The following is a 17,162-nucleotide window of genomic DNA, read 5'->3' on the forward strand; positions in this document are numbered from 1 at the left end:
AACAATAAACACTCCGAACCAGTGAGACACCAGTTTAGGCTACGCCTTGGGGTAACAACTTCCAGACTTGAAGCATCGAACTCTTTATGAGATAATTTTTTGTTTGTTGTATGATGGACCAGAATGGATTTATATTATTAGAAATTAATATGCCTATATAAGTTCTAAGTTGCCAGTTGTTAAGAGGGAGTTAAGATAAGATATAGATTGTAACTTTAGGAAGTAAACCCATAAGTCTTAAATTACATCTTATAAGCTAAAATAGAATATAAGGATAGTGTTATTTAAGAAGAAAAATTAGACCCACCAAGAGTTTAGTTTAGGTAAGAAGTGCCTTACATTGCCTGAAAACCTTAACCTGTTATTCCAGGTATATTATTAACTGCCATTTCCCACTCACAGTGTGAAGTTAATACAACTGTTGTATTTATTGCTTAACACATGAGGCCAGTGTGTTTCTACTACAATTTTATTTTGGATTCAATGTTTTTGCACTTTAGAAATCCATGTTTTGTTGTGACTCATTAGCCAGCTGTGCAGTTCTGACTTATTTTGCAGTACCCCACATTTGGTTGAACACTTTTTAAATAACCATGCCAGGTTTGGTTTGGTTTATCATGGAACGAGCTGCCCCTCTGTGGACAACCACCATACTACTAACCCCAAGGAACAGATGTGAAAACTCTCAAGGGTTTTTCCCATAGTATGTTTACTGGAGTAATGCATCCCTGTAAAGCAATCCATTGCACATGATATTATATTATGTAGATTACTATCATATGTTTTATATATAGAAAAATATTGATAGATAGTATATAGTATGTATATAGTATGAATGCATGAATAAGCATACAGTATATTATAGCTACTATAGCATGTGTGTAATATGCACACATGAGTAGAATAGAATAGAATAGAATAGAATAGAATAGAATAGAATAGAATAGAATAGAATAGAATAGAATAGAATAGAATCTTTATTGGCCAAGTGTGATTGGACACACAAGGAATTTGTCTCCGGTGCATATGCTCTCAGTGTACATAAAAGAAAAATACATTTGTCAAGAATCATAAGGTACAGCACTTAATGATTGTCATATAGGTCTAGTAAGCAATCAGGAAACAATCAGTAGTAATGAAAACATAAAATGTAAAATCATAAAATAAAATAAAATAAAATGTCAGCACAGGCTATAGTCATACAGTCATAAGTGGGAGGAGATGGGTAATAGGAATGATGAAAAAAGTAGTGCAGTAATTATATAATAAGTATATAATGAATAGTTTAACATTATCGAGGGAATTATTTGTTTAACAGAGTGATGGCATTTGGGAAAAAACTGTTCTTATGTCTAGTTGTCTTGGTGTGCAGTGCTCAGTGTGCAGAGTAAGCATATAGTACATTATAATATAGTATAGATATTATAGTATGTATTTAGTGCGCACACATGAGTAAGCATATTGTATATTACAGTATAGATATTATAGTATGTATGTAGTATACACGCATGAGTAAGCATATAGTACATTATAGTACAGAATAGATAATATGGTATGTGTGTAGTGTGCACACATGAGTAAGCATGCCATCACGTGCTACGGACTGCTTACAGGGACGCACCTCTGCGGAGTAAAAAAAGAGATGTTCAATCTAAAGCCATTCACCTGCTTCCAAAACACACCTGCCACAAAGAGCCCAGCCACGCCCCATTCATATTGCAAATTACATCCCTCCCAAAAAGGCATCAACCAATACCAACCTCGCACTCGTTGCGAAACCCCGCCCCCTCGGAGAGTGAGTTCCCCAGGCAACCGCAGACCCACAATGGTCGATCCCACAGGCAAAGCCCGCCCATCTCCTCAAAACGCGCCACTCGATTGGACCTGAACCCTGACGCCTCCCCCTCACGTCGCCGCGGCTCACTGGAGCCCGCCCTTTTCGCTCCCCTTTTGTGCGCCTGCGTGACGCGCAAGCGCAGCGCGGCTGGGGGACGCGGCGCCATTTTGCCGGGTTTCTGAGGGGGGACGTGGAGCAGCCGCGTTCGGGGGTCGCCACCAGATTGAGGAGAAAAGAGGCCGCCGCCAACCGCCACCATCCCGCTCTTCCCATTCAGGGCGCCTGAGGGCGGAGGCCAGCCTGAGCCGAGCCTCCAGCCGTTGCCGCTGCCGACAGAGCAGAGCCAGTCCCGCCCCCGACGGTGAGCCCAGCCGGGCAGAGGGAGGGGGCGAGGCCGCTGTCCGCCATGTGGCCGCAGCGAGGCCTTGGCCTGAAAGACCCGACGTGTGAGGGGGAGAGAGAACAGGCCCCGGATAATGAGGGGGCGTGGCTCGTCACTGCGCGGAAGAGGCCTAACCTTTCTGGGCGGGGCTTATCTAATAGCGTAGGGGTGGACTAGATGGCCTCTATGAACTCTCCTATAGCCTTCCCAGACCCTCCTCTTATGCCCCCCCAGCCCACTCACGTGCTCTTCCACTTATTTTTCCCCCTTTAAACCCCTTTCCCACCCCCCAATTTGTTATCTCCCCCTACCTTCTGTTCGTTTAATTCAGTTTGTATTCCACCCTTCCCCTTGGGAAGGAGTTTGTAAACCCCTTTGAGTGTCCTTACAGGATAGAAGGGGCGGGGGGGGGTGAGGATAGAAATCCAACTCTTGTTCTTGTGGAACACATCAGCATATCAACATGCAAGGATGAAACCAGATCATATATGGTTTAGTGGATTGTATTTTAATGTCTTGTATTAACGTATTCTATTTTCATCTTGAACGTAAGCCGCCCTGAGCCGTATGGGGGAGAACGGCAAATAAGTTTGATGAAATAAATAAATGCGTCACCTCTTAAATCATATATCACCAGTCAAAACCTTAGGTGGTGCATAAAATTGATTTGCGTTAAAATCGCACATCCAAAATGCCCCTGGTTCAATCACCAGCGCTTCTGGTTAGGTCTTAAGAATTAGGAAAATTTGCTCTCTCTTTTTCTCTGCTTCCATTATTGTATTAGGTTGCTAGCGGATGATGTTAAAGACCTCGATTTAGAATCCTAGAGTTGGAAGGGGCTGTATGAGTCATCTAGTCCAACCCCTTGTTCTATCCAGGACCAGCCAGAACATCCCTGACAAGTGTTTGTCCAGCTGCTGCTTAAAGACTGCCAGTGAGGGGGAGCTTTCGGGTTCCCTGGGCAACTGATTCCACTGCTGAGCTACTTTTGCATTAAATGTTGTCCTGATACTTAGTTGGTAGCTCTCAGGCCATAATTCAAACTTAATCCTAGAAAGCTGCTGCCAATTTTGGTAGACCTCTCAGATCTTATTGGAGAGACAATGATTCCGTATAAGGCAGTTTCGTGTTTTCAAAAACTGCAGTGTTCAGGGTCTGGGTGCATGTTTTAAGTCAGTGATGGCGAACCTTGTCGAGACCGAGGGCCCAAATTGCAACCCAAACCCACTTATTTATCGCAAAGTGCCAACGCGGCAATTTAACCCGAATAACCCCCTCGAGCAGGGGCCAGCCTGCTGTAGCCTCCAGCAAGTCCCACGTGCGCCGCTCTGTGCCTCTCTAGCATCTTTGCCGCCTCTTCACCACCACCCCTCCCCCCAGGCAGCAGCCACCTGGAGCACAGGCACCAGGCCCGTCAGCGTCCCTGCTCGCTGAGGTGCACGCACATCAAGTCCAGCAGCCCAGGCCAACCCCACATGACAAACTCTATGTGCGCAGGCCCACAGAGAGGGCTCTGAGTGCCACCTCTGGTACCCGTGCCATAGGTCCACCACCACTGTTTTAAGTACTTCCCAGATCGTTTCCCTGGGCACATCTCTTGACTATGTAAAACAAACTTTACATAGTGGTGCTCTTCTTATAGTGGTATAATCTACATTTACTTCAAGCTTCCTTCTGAACTGGGGTATTGTGGGGTTTCCGGGCTGTATGTCTGTGTTCTAGTAGCATTTTCTCCTGACTTTTCACCTGCATCTGTGGCTGGCATCTTCAGAGGATCAGGAAATGTCAGGAGAAAATGCTTCTAGAACATGGCCATGCAGCCTAGAAACCACACAACAGTGATTCCAGCCGTGAAAGCCTTTGACAATACATTTAACATTCTTTCTGAACCACTGGTACAGTGCAGCTATGCTTCCTGGCAAAAAAGCTGTCTCGAATAATTTAGATTTGAAGGAACAGGCACAAAGGTGAAAATCTCCCTTCTGACCCTCGCCCCTTCATTCCTTGCAGGTTCTGGGGACCCAAGATGGCCACGCAGTCCACACCGAAAGTTGTGCTTAAGAGCACCACCAAGATGTCCCTCAACGAGCGGTGAGGAACCCAACGGCCAACTACAGCTGATTAAGATTTTCTTTCTCTGCTTAATTGTCACTGTGTTCAGTATCAAGAACCAGCATGGTCCTTGCCCTGGTTTTAAATCTACCCAGATGCAAACAAGCAGGCAGCGGTTCACAAACAGTGGTACACGAGGTTAAAAGGGCAAAATGGTCTTAAGTCTCCTAGTCAACCGAAAGGTTTATGTGATGGGATGTGTCCTTTTTCCCCCCAAAAAAGGAAACTTAGCACTTTCCTTTTCTTTCACATGTGTTCACGTTACATAGGCGACCCTACAGTGTGGTAGCATGTTACCTAAGCTGTGGGAGGCCTGCTGTGTGTCCAAGGCAGACACACTCCCGTGTGGTCTGGCCTGTAAGAGGCAGGCAAGCTGGCCGCTATGATCAGCCCAAAGGCTCCTTGGCCCCGGCCTAGGTCCTTGTAAGAGGCAAGCGCTCTGCTTCATCCAGCGTCTGCTTCCTTTCCTTTGCACGCCCTCTCTTTTCTGCTTACTCCTTTTCTCTTCCTAAGTGTCTGTAAAATTACGTGTCCCAACTAATGCCTGCCTTCTCCTTCTGTGCAAAACCCCCTTTTCCCAGATTAACAGGGTTAGGATTGTTAAACCCGTTCGCCTGCTGCTAGCCCCCAGAGCCAGGTCTGGCTGGAAGTGCAATCTAACAAAGAGTTGCCAGATTTCATTCATCACTGTCCAGCTCCGTGGGCTTAGTTATTGACACAATATTAAAAAGCATTGGTGCCCAACCTGAGCCAACAGTGGGGCTGAAAGGCCTATAACATACAATTCAGCTTATCACTCCAAGGCGTAGGTGGGCTTTGGTACACACCATAAGATGTACTCAGATAGCACAGTTTTGTACTTTGGATCTGGCTTGCATAAGCAACTTTGGCTGGAAAGATAGTTTCAGGGTTGTTGTATTGGCCTGCAGTAGAGCCACTAGAATCGAGTCCATCTTATATTCCATTCCAGGAAAAGATGGTAGTACAGTTAGTTGAGGTACAGTGGTTGAGAAAGTTATACGCTTGCACATTAGAATATAGTCCCAAGCAAATATGAGAATTATTCGTTTTTGTGCACTTCCTTTTTACAAAACCATCATTTTATGTGTTATTGAACACGGAACTTTGATACTAGAGTGTTTATAGTTTATATTTATACTTTCAAACAAATTGGGCGGGGGGGGGCGAGCTAGGTAGGCACTAGGGCCCATGCAGAGCATTTTACAACAAAGAAGGTCCGGCATTTGAGTTCTATGGCGGAGGAATAGTCTGCCTAGAGTTAGATGAGAGTCAGTTTTTCAGACTTAGATCATAACCTTGTGGTTCAACGCTGCTTGGTTAAAAAAATTCCCATCAATGTCCTGCCCCGGCTGCTTGCAGTCTTTCCGTTGGCACCGCCTTTCTCTCTGCATCTTCCCTCACTGCTTCTCTTGTCTCCATCTCTGCTTCCTGCTTCATGTTTTTCATCTCTACCCTCCTGAAACCTTTTTATAAAGATTCTCAACTTCTGGTTTTAATATGCCGTGCCCAGTCTGCACCTTCCGAGTGTCTCATCCTTGCACGTTTCCTGAAAAACGAGAAAAAACACGTAACTCGTTTGCCGCGATGTGTACCACGTTGTCGCGTTAAAACGGTTCATGGGACGCAGCTGCCTATTCTAAAGGGCCGTGAAATGCCAATTGAAATGCTTTGTAATAAACGTTTTTCATTTAAACCACCCCCCGTTTTGTTCGACCTTGAAGCTTCACTAACATGCTGAAGAACAAACAGCCGATCCCCGTCAACATTCGAGCCACTATGCAGCAGCAGCAGCTCGCCAGCGCCCGCAACAGGAGGCTGGCCCAGCAGATGGAGAACAGACCTTCTGTGCAGGCCGCCTTAAAGCTCAAGCAGGTGAGAGTGGGGCAGAGAGCCGTCTGCCACTGAGCAGTTGGAGGGATTTGGGAAGCTGGCAGGTCAGCAGTGTGATGCGGCAGCCAAGAAAGCCAATGCGATTCTGGGATGCATCAAGAGTATAGCGTTTAGATCGAGGGTAGTAATTGTGCCACTCTACTGTGCATTGGTCAGACTTCACCTAGAGTACTGTGCTCAGTTCTGGGCACCGCAATTCAAGAAGGATATTGACAAGTTGGAACGTGTCCAGAGGAGGGCAACAAAAATGGTCAAAGGTCTGGAATCCATGCCCTATGAAGAGAGAATTAGGGAGCTGGGGTTGTTTAGTCTGGAGAAGTGAAGGTTAAGGGGGGACATGATAGCTATGTTTAAATATTTGAAGGGATGCCATGTCGAAGAGGGAGCAAGCTTGTTTTCTGCTGCCTCGGAGACAAGGACACAGAGTAATGGACTCAAGATGCAGGAAAACAGATTCCACCTAAACATTAGGAAGAACTTCCTGACTGTCAGGGCTGTTCGACAGTGGAATTCACTGCCTCGGAGAGTGTTGGAGGCTCCTTCTTTGGAGGTTTTTAAACTGGCTGGATGATCATATGTCGGGAGTGCTTTGTGTGTTTCCTCCATGGCAGGGGGATGGACTTGATGGCCCTTGGGGTCTCTTCCAACTCTGTGATTCTATTCTATGATTCTGTGACGGATAAAGTAGTTAACCCAGTCCATTGAGGGTGGGCCTGTCAAGTGCTGTTTGGAACCTTCTAGTTTTGAGACAGCATACCTTTGCAGAGGTGAGCAACGAGAGCGTTTGCATAGAGGACCTCAAAGCCAGGGCAGCAAGGTATCCATTAAGATGCTGGTCCAAACAAGTGGACTCCTGGTTTGATCCAGCAAGGAAGAGCCAGCGTGACATAGTGGTTAAGAGCAGTGCACTCTAATCTGGAGAACCAGATTTTGTTCCCCTCTTTTCCACAGGAGTGTCAGACCCTTAATCCGGTAGACTGGATTTGTTTCCCTGCTCCTCCACATGTGGGGAAGGGAAAGAGTTTGAGAAAAAGCAGGCTATAAATCCAACTCTTCTTGTTGGGTGGTGATATAGAGGGCCAAGCTGGTGTCATTTGTATATCTCTGTACGATAAAGAGGAGGGAGGAGTCTAATAGCCAGGCCTTACCCAGTTTCATCCAATCTTGGAAACTAAGCAGGGTCAGCCTCACTTAATCCTTGGATGGGAGACCACCAAGGAATATGGGTTCCTACATAGAGGAAGGCCGTGGCAAACTGCCTCAGCTTATTTCTTGCCTTGAAAACGAAGTACACCTGGGGTTGCCTAGAGTCAGCAGAAAGGTACTGGCTGGACATTACGAATGCCTTTTACAGTAAGAGCAATTTAGCAATGGAATCAGCCGCCTAGGGATGAAGTGAGCTCCCCCTCTCTGAATCATAGAGTTGGAAGAGACCTCAAGGGCCATCAAGTCCAACCCCCTGCCATACAGGAACACATAATCAAAGCATTCCCGACAGACGTTCATCCAGCCTCTATATAAAAACCTCCAAAGAAGGAGATTCCACCACACTCCTAGGCAGTACATTCAACCTTCTCTTCACCAAACTGGCAGTTTTCAAGTAGTGACTGGACAAACACTTATTCAGGATACTGTAGCAGGCGGTTGGGCTAGATGGCCTGAATGGCCCGTTCCCTCTGTTACGATTCTCACTGGGGATAGGCTGTAGCTCTGGTTTCCAAGTTCAATCCCTGGCACCTCTTGTCTTTTTTTTTTATGTCATAAATGATGTGAAAGGTAGGTCCCTCAGCATTGGAGACATACTGCCAATCAGAGTAGCCGACACTGACCTTGACAGACCAATAGCATGAGACTAGGACCGCTTCTTTATGTCTTTATGGCAGTGATGGCGAACCCAAATTGCAACCCAAAACCCACTTATTTATCGCAAAGTGCCAACACGGCAATTTAACCTGAATACTGAGGTTTTAGTTTAGAAAAAACAGTTGCCTCTGAGGCACGCATTACTCTGGAGTAAGCTTGGCGAAGCAACCGTTCAGTGCTTTGAATGGGTGAATCACGACCCTAGGAGGGTTTACTCAGAAGCAAGCCCCATTGCCAGCAACCAAGCTTACTCCCAGGTAAAGGATTGTGCTCAGGCCAGCCTATAGATAATATATATGTATGATATGCCGAGTTCCCCCCCAGCACCTATAATGAACTCTATTCTGTGATGCCCGCAAGAAGAAGAACTCTGAGTGCCATCTCTTTTATGCCATAGGTTCGCCACCACTGCTTTATGGGTTGTGAATTTATTTGAGGAAGTGGAACTTCCAAGTAATATGTAAAATAAATAGGACTGAAATGTGGAAGTACCTTCATGCTGCCTCGGCCTATTGTGCCCTGAGCCAGCGACTTTTATGGTTGGTTAACGGATGCTAACATTTGAGTAATTCCATTTCGTGGAACAAAACCCTTCCAGTTCCTCTCCCCTTCCAGTTCCTTCTGCCCTGTTTTAAGTTGCCTTAAGCACCCGTTGGCCAAGCAGGATGTTAAGGAAATTTAAACTCGAAGAGTGTGCCTTTTCTCGGTCCCTGAGCCAGAGGAGAATCTCTGCTTGAGGGAAGATTCTAATTTAGTTGCAGGCTGGTTGGCAACTGAGAGATCTGCCTGACTTAGCTGCAGGGGTTAAATACAACACTCTGCACCAGTCCTCTGGCATGCAGTGTGGATGCCCAGGAATGGTTGGCTGCATAGCTTGAATTGGTATTACTGACACTGGCTGCTTAGGAAATAGCTTGACCTGACTAGACACAAAAGAAGGCAGACAGATAGTTCCATGGGAATGTCAACTCAATGCATGGCAGCTGTGCAAAAGGCAAACTCTATGCTGGGGATCATTAGGAAAGGAATTGATAATAAAACTGCAAAGATTGTCATGCCCTTATATAAAGCAGTGGTGTGACCGCTTTACTTGCAGGTACATGTGTGTCCAGTTCTGGTCGCCGCATCTCAAAAAGGATATTGAGGAGATAGAAAAAGTGCAGAGAAGGGCAACGAGGATGATTGAGGGACTGGAGCACCTTCCCCATGAGGAGAGGCTGCAGCGTTTGGGACTCTTTAGTTTGGAGAGGAGACGGCTGAGGGGGGAAATGATTGAAGTCTATAAAATTATGCATGGGGTAGAAAATGTTGACAAAGAGAAATTTTTCTGTCTTTCTCACAATACTAGAACCAGGGGGCATTCGTTGAAAATGCTGGGGGGAAGAATTAGGACTAATAAAAGGAAACACTTCTTCACACAACGTGTGATTGGTGTTTGGAATATGCTGCCACAGGAGGTGGTGATGGCCACTAACCTGGATAACTTTAAAAGGGGCTTGGACAGATTGATGGAGGAGAAGTCGATTTATGGCTACCAATCTTGATCCTCCTTGATCTGAGATTGCAAATGCCTTAGCAGACCAGGTGCTCGGGAGCAACAGCCGCAGAAGGCCATTGCGTTCACATCCTGCATGTGAGCTCCCAAAGGCAACTGGTGGGCCACTGCGAGTAGTAGAGAGCTGGACTAGATGGACTCTGGTCTGATCCAGCTGGCTTGTTCTTATGTCTTTTCATCCCTTGTGAAAAGGCTTTATGTGGGTTTTCAGCATCTGTTGAAGTACAAGCTGCTATATAGCTTCACCAGTGGAAGGTTAGCTGCCAAAAGGAAGTGAAGCGCACAAAGAATGTTGCATACAGCAGGAAGCCTTTCATATGGTGCCCAGCCTCTTTGTTGTCTATAGATCCAAGAGAAATAAGAGTAGTTCCTTGTTTAAAGAAACAGACATCAGTGGAAAAACCAGCATCTGGCCCGAGAGGAGCTCTCCTGAATAGCCGCACTATCCAGTTATCTTTCTAAAACATACCATGTAATGCTGTAGGTACGTGAAGCTTGATGCTTAAGGGAAGAGCCAGTTTGCTGTTCAGAGAGCATTTTGTCTGTGCAGCTTAATGAGCTCGAAAGGGGGAGGGACAGTATAGAAATGTAATGAAATTAAAATAATCTGAACGTTTTTAAAAGAAGAAGAGTTTGGATTTATACCCCACCTTAACTCTCCTGTAAGGAGACTCAAGGTGACTTACAAGCTCCTTTCCTCTCCCCACAACAGACACCTTGAGAGGCAGGTGGGGCCGAGATAGTTTTGACAGAACTGTGAGCTCAGGGTCACCCAGCAGGAATGTAGGAGTGCGGAAACACAGCTGGTTCACCAGATAAGCCTCCGTCACTCTGGTGGAGGAGTGGGGAATCAAACCCGGTTCTCCAGATTAGAATCCACCTGCTCTTAACCACTACACCACACTGGCTCTCAGAACCTAGTAGGAGTTGTGAGTACTTCCCTAGCCATATCTGTCTATCCAGGAGCTGCTGACTTGGCATCTAGCATGGGTTCAAGTGTCTTGCAGTACAGTCTTCCCTGATATCATGCCAGATGTCCCTTGAGTGGTTGTATAATGTGGCCACCAAACCAGTTTATTTGTGAGCCTACTGGACTATTATTATATTTATATTCTGCCCATTCCTAGCCAGAGCTCAGAGCGGCTTCCACAATTTCAAAAAATTATATAAATTAACACCAAAACTGAACATCTATAATGGCCAACTATTTGATTTTTTAGAATTCTAAAAGTTATCCCCCCCCCCCCCCCCCCGCTGAGGTGGGATCCAGCAGGTTCTCAGGTTCCCAAGTGTAGGTTACTAATTATTTGTGTGTGCCAAGAGGGGGTTACTAATTGGTGATTTTGCCACGTGATTTTTGCCTTAGTTATGCCCCTCCTCTCAGAAGTAGTGCGCAGAACTTGAAGCAGTCTAGCAGGAGGTGCACCGGCGTGCATGGCAGCCTGCGCCTGGGTGCATTCATTTCCCGCTCCAGGACCGGCGCAGCGGCTGCGTCCTTGCCACAGCCCTGCCCAGGAATGCCCCGCCCCCGGAATGCCCGGTCATGCCCCCGTCGTGCCCAGCCCCATTGGCGCTACGCCACAGTTTGAATCCCACCACCATGGGAACCTGTTACTAAAATTTTCGGATCCCACCACTCCCCCCCCCCCCCCCCGACATAATTCCTTTTTCTCCTGGGAGAAGCAGTGGCGTAGTGGTTAAGACCAGGTGTACTGTAACGTGGAGGAACCGGGTTTGATTCCCTGCTCTGCCTCTTGAGCTGTGGAGGCTTATCTGGGGAATTCAGATTAGCCTGTGCACTCCCAACACACGCCAGCTGGGTGACCTTGGGCTAGTCACAGTTCTACTGAGCTCTCTCAGCCCCACCTACCTCACAGGGTGTTTGTTGTGTGGCAGGGGAAGGGAAAGGACATTGTAAGCCCCTTTGAGTCTCCTACAGGAGAGAAAGGGGAGTTACAAATCCTACTCTTCTTCTGTACTGCGGGAGGAGTGCACAGGTTGAGAATGTTCAAGGTGGACTTTAACAACGTTACAGTAAATTGCAATGAATTAAATGTAGACTACTGCTGTGATTTCTGACTAGCCATGTTTAATTTACGTATGGAAGATTAAAAAAAGATTAATCCGGCACATGTTATGCCAGTGGTGGAATTAACTGCTTTGAGGCACATCGGTTGAAACTGTCTGGACCTGGCTTCAGGGACCAGATTCTGATTTCTCTCCCTCCTTCCTTAGGCCTCAAAGGATTGAACAGCTGGTTGCTGATTCCTCACGGTCTTTCATTCCTTCCCCTCTCCCCCCAGCAGCCTGAATGCATCCCTCTGTGCCCACTCATTTGTGTAGGGCTTTGCGCTGTTTAACACTTCCTTCTTTCAGAAGAGCTTGAAACAACGCCTGGGGAAGAGCAACATCCAAGCACGTTTAGGCCGACCCGTGGGACCCCTGGTCCGTGGAATGTTGGGGGGCCGAGGGCTGCCCATGGGTCAGAGAGGGCTGCCCCGAGGAGCCATGCGTGGGGGCCGTGGAGCGAGAGCATTGCTGCGAGGAGGAATTCCCCTCAGAGGTGAGAAGATATGACTTTAAAAGTACGACGTGCAGGTGCCCTACTTGATGACTCAGTTAATGATTGAGGCGTTTTTCTGACGGTGCCCTTGCCAGGTATGGCTGGCTTCTGTATCTCTTTCTCCCCGGCTGATTTTAGAATAAATCTACACATTCTTAGCTGGCATGGTTCCAGTGCAATAGATTTTTGAAGTTTTTGGGAAACACTCGGGGACAAAAGGGAATATGTGGTGGAGAGCAGCAGGTAGAAGGGTAAGAACAGAAACGGGAGATCAGACATCTCGGATTCAGTCCATGCCATGCAGAATGCAGCCTTGTAGAGCCTCAATTTGCCTTGAGGCTCTGCCTGGAAAGAGAGAAGATTTAACCTTTCAGCCTCTGCAGAAAAGCAGGGGAAGTGGAAAGAAAATGTACATGTTTGGAAGCGCCAGCTGCTGATTACCACTTTTTTCCACCTACCCACATTGTCGCTGTCCCCGATAACATCTCTGCCCGCGTATGTGCTGTGCCTGTCCTCTCCCAAAGCGGATTTTTCCGGGCAGCTGTAACTTTTGACCTTCTTGCTATGATTATACTGTTTTAAAATATCACTGTTTGATTTTATTGTGTTTTGATATGTTTTATCGTGTTTTAACTGTTGTACACCGTCCAGAGCCCTCCGGGGACGAACGGTCTATCAAATTAAATAAATAAATGTTTAAGATGCTAGCAGTGTACCTGGTTAAACTCTCTCTTTGGGGCTTTCCGCACTACAGAAGGGAGCTAAGGTCGACTCGGTTCCCTTCAGTGGAGGGTGATTCCTGGCTGTCCGCACAGCAACTGAGTTGGCCCCCTGGAACCGAGCTAAGTGGGCGGGATCATCTTGGTGCCTGTCTCGCTCCTCGATCGTGATTGGAGCTTGTGTTACCACGGGAAACGGGAGCGTTCTTTGTTTTTACAGTTTACAGTTACATGCACTTTCTGCCTGCCACGACTCTCCCGTTCTGCGTATGCCACAAAATTATATAATCCTGATTGGTTGAATGGATGAGGTGTCGTTTCGATGCGTCCGCACTTTGAAGCTTCGAAGCAGTATCGACCTTGTTCTGGCAGAAAAGTGTAGTTCATAACTGCGACTAGGATGTCGCAGTTCTGAGGGGGAGGAACTGAGACAAAACAACGTTGAGCTCTGTTGCAGTGCGGATTCACTGAGGCGAACCTGGGTAGAAACCAGTACAACTCTGTCAGTGCGGAAAGCCCCTTCCTTTCCTGCCTGGCCCCAAGACAAATTGAGGCTGCTTCAGCCTTCACTTTGCATTGTATAGACTGAAAGCGAGTATGGATTTTCTAAGCTTCTAGTCTTTGTGGTTGCAAAAGAAGTTCCAGGACCTGTGAAGTATCGTGGGATACAAAGCAAAAATCAGATCAAAAATACAAATCCCTTGAGGTTTTCCCAAAAACCCAATATTGAGCCCTTTCAAACCTTGCGTGAAGTGGAAATACCCCAATTTGGTTCTCCTAATCAGTTCTCAAAGGTCAGCAACTAACTTGCCTGTTTTTCTCTCTCCCATCCTATTAAAGGGCAAGGTTTACTCCGGGGTGGGCGTGGCATCTCTCCTAGGATAGGCCTGAGAAGAGGAGGCCTCAGAGGGCGCGGAGGGCCTGGCAGAGGTGGGCTCCTCAGGGGGCCCATGGGGCGTGGTGGAATCGGAGGCAGAGGTGAGTGGAATGAGCTCAGGGGGGGAAACTGTGCCGTGTCTTGCACACGGAAAGGGTCTGACCCATCTGTGGGTGTAGTGGATATTCCTTATTGCAAGTGGAACAGTTTCTCATTATATTCTGGAGAGGGGGGTCACCTTCGCTAATACCTTGGAAGTATGACTTTTGATCAGACCTGGGCCTGACTGATGCTATCTATGTATCCTGTTCTACGGGGTGGGGGGTTGGGATTCCTACCTGGGGGGGGGGGGGGTTGAGAAAGCTTTGATCTCAGTAGTCCAGTTTCCCTATAGAAAACTGGCAAAAAGGCAGTGTGTTTGCAGAGAGGTTGGTTCTGTTCCTGTGCATACAAAAATTACCTTCTTCACAATCAAGCCAGTACTCCCATCTAGCCTAGTACGCAGCAGTGGCGTAGGAGGTTAAGAGCTTGTGTATCTAATCTGGAGGAACAGGGTTTGATTCCCAGCTCTGCCGCCTGAGCTGTGGAGGCTTCTCTGGGGAATTCAGATTAGCCTGTACACTCCCACACACGCCAGCTGGGTGACCTTGGGCTAGTCACAGCTTCTCGGAGCTCTCTCACCCCACCCACCTCACAGGGTGTTTGTTGTGAGGGGGGAAGGGCAAGGAGATTGTCAGCCCCTTTGAGTCTCCTGCAGGAGAGAAAGGGGGGATATAAATCCAAACTCTTCTTCTTTTGACCAGCAGTGGTTGTCCAGAGTCTGGGACAAAGGTTATCGGGTCACATTGGACCCGGCACTTTTTGCGTGTAGAAACACCCTCTGCCACTGTCCTGGCACCTAATGTTGATTATTCCCTGCCCAACTTAGGAAGGATGGAACTGCCTCTCTTGAAAAGTACTGCGGTTGAAATGACAAGGAACTTGGATTTGTGGTGGTTGCTTCTCCGGTGTAGCCCCACACTTGCATACAGCGACTATAACAGGACAGCGTCGTTGCCAGTATTAATTCACCACCTTTGTGCTGATCTCTGGAGGCCTCCTAGAGTCATGAGAGCTGAAAGAGACCCCGAGGGCCATCAAGTCCAACCCCCTGCAATGCGGGGATCAAAGTGCTCCTGTAGAGCAGACTTGGTGCATTGGTTTCGGACCACGTGGCCATGCTGTTTTCCTTGGACTGGTGGTACAATTCACCATTCTGGGAAATGTTGCAAAGGCAGAGTAGAAGCAGTTAGGGAACACTGTTGGGAGCATAGTTAGGCAGCCTCTTGGTTCACCAATTCAGAATCTGTTCTGACCGGTGGTGGCTTCCCAAGGCCTTGAACCTTTCTCAGTCAGTTGGGACTTCAGGGCCCAGCGATTCACCCTGGACCTGCAAACATGCCTCACCATAGAACAGGGGTCCCCAACACGGCACCTGGGGATGGCACTGCGCTCACCGACACTTCCCTGACAGTTGCCAAGTATTTTTAACAGGCAGGGATGGCTTCTACCCAGCAAGCCCTTTGAGTGGCCACCGGAGGTTTGATTGACTGCAGATTTTTTTAAAGCCTTGCCTTGGTGACAGCTGCCGCTTCAGCTTAAAGATCTTTGCTGTTTGACTAAAGGTAAACCGCCAAAGCCATTTTCTGGCAGTTCCAAAATGATCTGCCGGTTCAAGTAAGGGGAACCCCACCTTAAAGCTCCCGTGCTCGCACATATGTGCGCAAACACAGTTTTAAAAACTAGGTAGGTCAGTGAGTGTCCTGGAATCATTAGGAGGATGGCCAGTGTTTATTTATTTATTTATTTGTGGGTTTTATATACCGCCCTACCCCTGGAGGGCTCTGGGCGGTGCACAACATAGTTTCCTCTTACAACACATACAAACAACCCCATTAAGATTAAAACCAGTGGTAAACTACTAACTACTAATGTGGCAACTTCCTGTCAGGCTGGCACAGCAATAAAATTCTAATTCTTGTTCCTTTCCGGCCAGGTCGCGGCATGGCAGGCCGGGGCAGAGGCGGCTTTGGCGGCCGTGGGAGAGGCAGAGGGCGTGGCAGAGGCTCCGCCCGCCCTGCGCTGACCAAGGAGCAGCTGGACAACCAACTAGACGCCTACATGTCCAAAACCAAAGGACACCTGGACGCTGAGCTAGATGCCTACATGGCCCAGACAGACCCGGAAACCAATGACTGACGTCCGCTCCCCACAGACACTTGCTGAGATTATCTTGTGTGGGTCCCCCCCACTCCCCCACCCCACCCTCTCTAAGAACAGCCACAGCAGATCATGCGAGGGAGGGGGGAGAACCTTGCCGGCCTGCGGGTGGGGAAGGGCAGGAATCACGACTTTAATGTGTTCCTTTTACATTTTGATACTCTTGTGTTGTACGAATTGTTGGGGGGGTTGTTTTTTTACATAAATATATATATGAAAATATTTCTGAAACAGCTCAGAAAATGAATGTGACTGACCTGCCATCCCAGGTGGCACCCAGTTTGCTAGGTGACGCAGGAGTGCTGAGCTACACTCCACCCCCCTTCTCCACCCCCCACCATAAAGCTGGTAGCCTTGCATGTTTCACGCCCTTCCTCTGTGCCCCTCCCCTGCTCAAATGAACGAGCCTTAGCCGCAGATGGAAGGGCTCTTGTACTCATAATCTGACTCTTCAAGGAGATGCAGCCTCTTTAAGGGTTGGATTTCAAGGTGGCAGCGCTGGCCACGTTGGAAACGAATTGCAGGCTCTCCTCGCATCTGCTGTTTGGCCGTTTTCTGCCCACCGACATGTCCACGCTTTGAGCGGACAGCCAAAGCCGTGGTCTCGTTCCCTTCCCCACCACCGATTTTTAGTTGAGTTCCCAAACCGTGACTGGGCCAGAACAGAACCTCTTAACTTGCAGCCGCCCTTTCCTTTGTGTGCGTCGACGCTCTTTGTTTCCGGGCTCACCGCCTAAATTTGTGTTCGAGACGCCACGCAGTTGGTTCTGCCGCGAGGACTCTTGTGCGTTTTTGACCCGCTCTGTTCCAGTTTGAATGACATCTTGTATTCTTTGGTTCTCTGTAAAAAACAAAATTGCAAACAAATAATTTCTGGTTTTGCGTGTGCTGCTTCTTTAGTTAGGTATCTGCAGCCAAGCACTTCGGCACTTGGATAGACACTTAGATTTTGCATTCAGCAAGCAGTGGGTACACAGAATGTCCAATTCGTGTGGAGGGCTCTTCACCTTTGTGGCAGCATGGTGTAGTGGTTAAGAGCAGGCGGATTCTAATCTGGAGAACCAGATTTGATTCCCCACTCCTC

General features: G+C 47.7%; 1 protein-coding gene across 2 annotated transcripts; it reads left to right on the forward strand.

The window, feature by feature from the left end:
* The first annotated feature begins 1,980 nt into the window (after positions 1-1,980).
* LOC125440241 (chromatin target of PRMT1) lies at positions 1,981-16,948 on the forward strand. Of its 2 annotated transcripts, none has more exons than XM_048509952.1 (6): positions 1,981-2,198; positions 4,230-4,310; positions 6,074-6,224; positions 12,037-12,223; positions 13,783-13,920; positions 15,855-16,948. In XM_048509952.1, the coding sequence occupies exons 2-6, from the start codon at positions 4,246-4,248 to the stop codon at positions 16,055-16,057; spliced, it is 744 nt and encodes a 247-aa protein (XP_048365909.1). In that variant the 5' UTR covers positions 1,981-2,198; positions 4,230-4,245; the 3' UTR covers positions 16,058-16,948. The 2 variants fall into 2 exon arrangements, with proteins under 2 accessions (XP_048365909.1, XP_048365919.1); XM_048509962.1 differs by having other exon boundaries at positions 1,983-2,198; positions 12,040-12,223.
* The last annotated feature ends 214 nt before the right edge of the window (positions 16,949-17,162 follow it).

Source organism: Sphaerodactylus townsendi, linkage group LG01 (genome assembly GCF_021028975.2).
Source record: "Sphaerodactylus townsendi isolate TG3544 linkage group LG01, MPM_Stown_v2.3, whole genome shotgun sequence".
Taxonomy (NCBI): domain Eukaryota; kingdom Metazoa; phylum Chordata; class Lepidosauria; order Squamata; family Sphaerodactylidae; genus Sphaerodactylus; species Sphaerodactylus townsendi.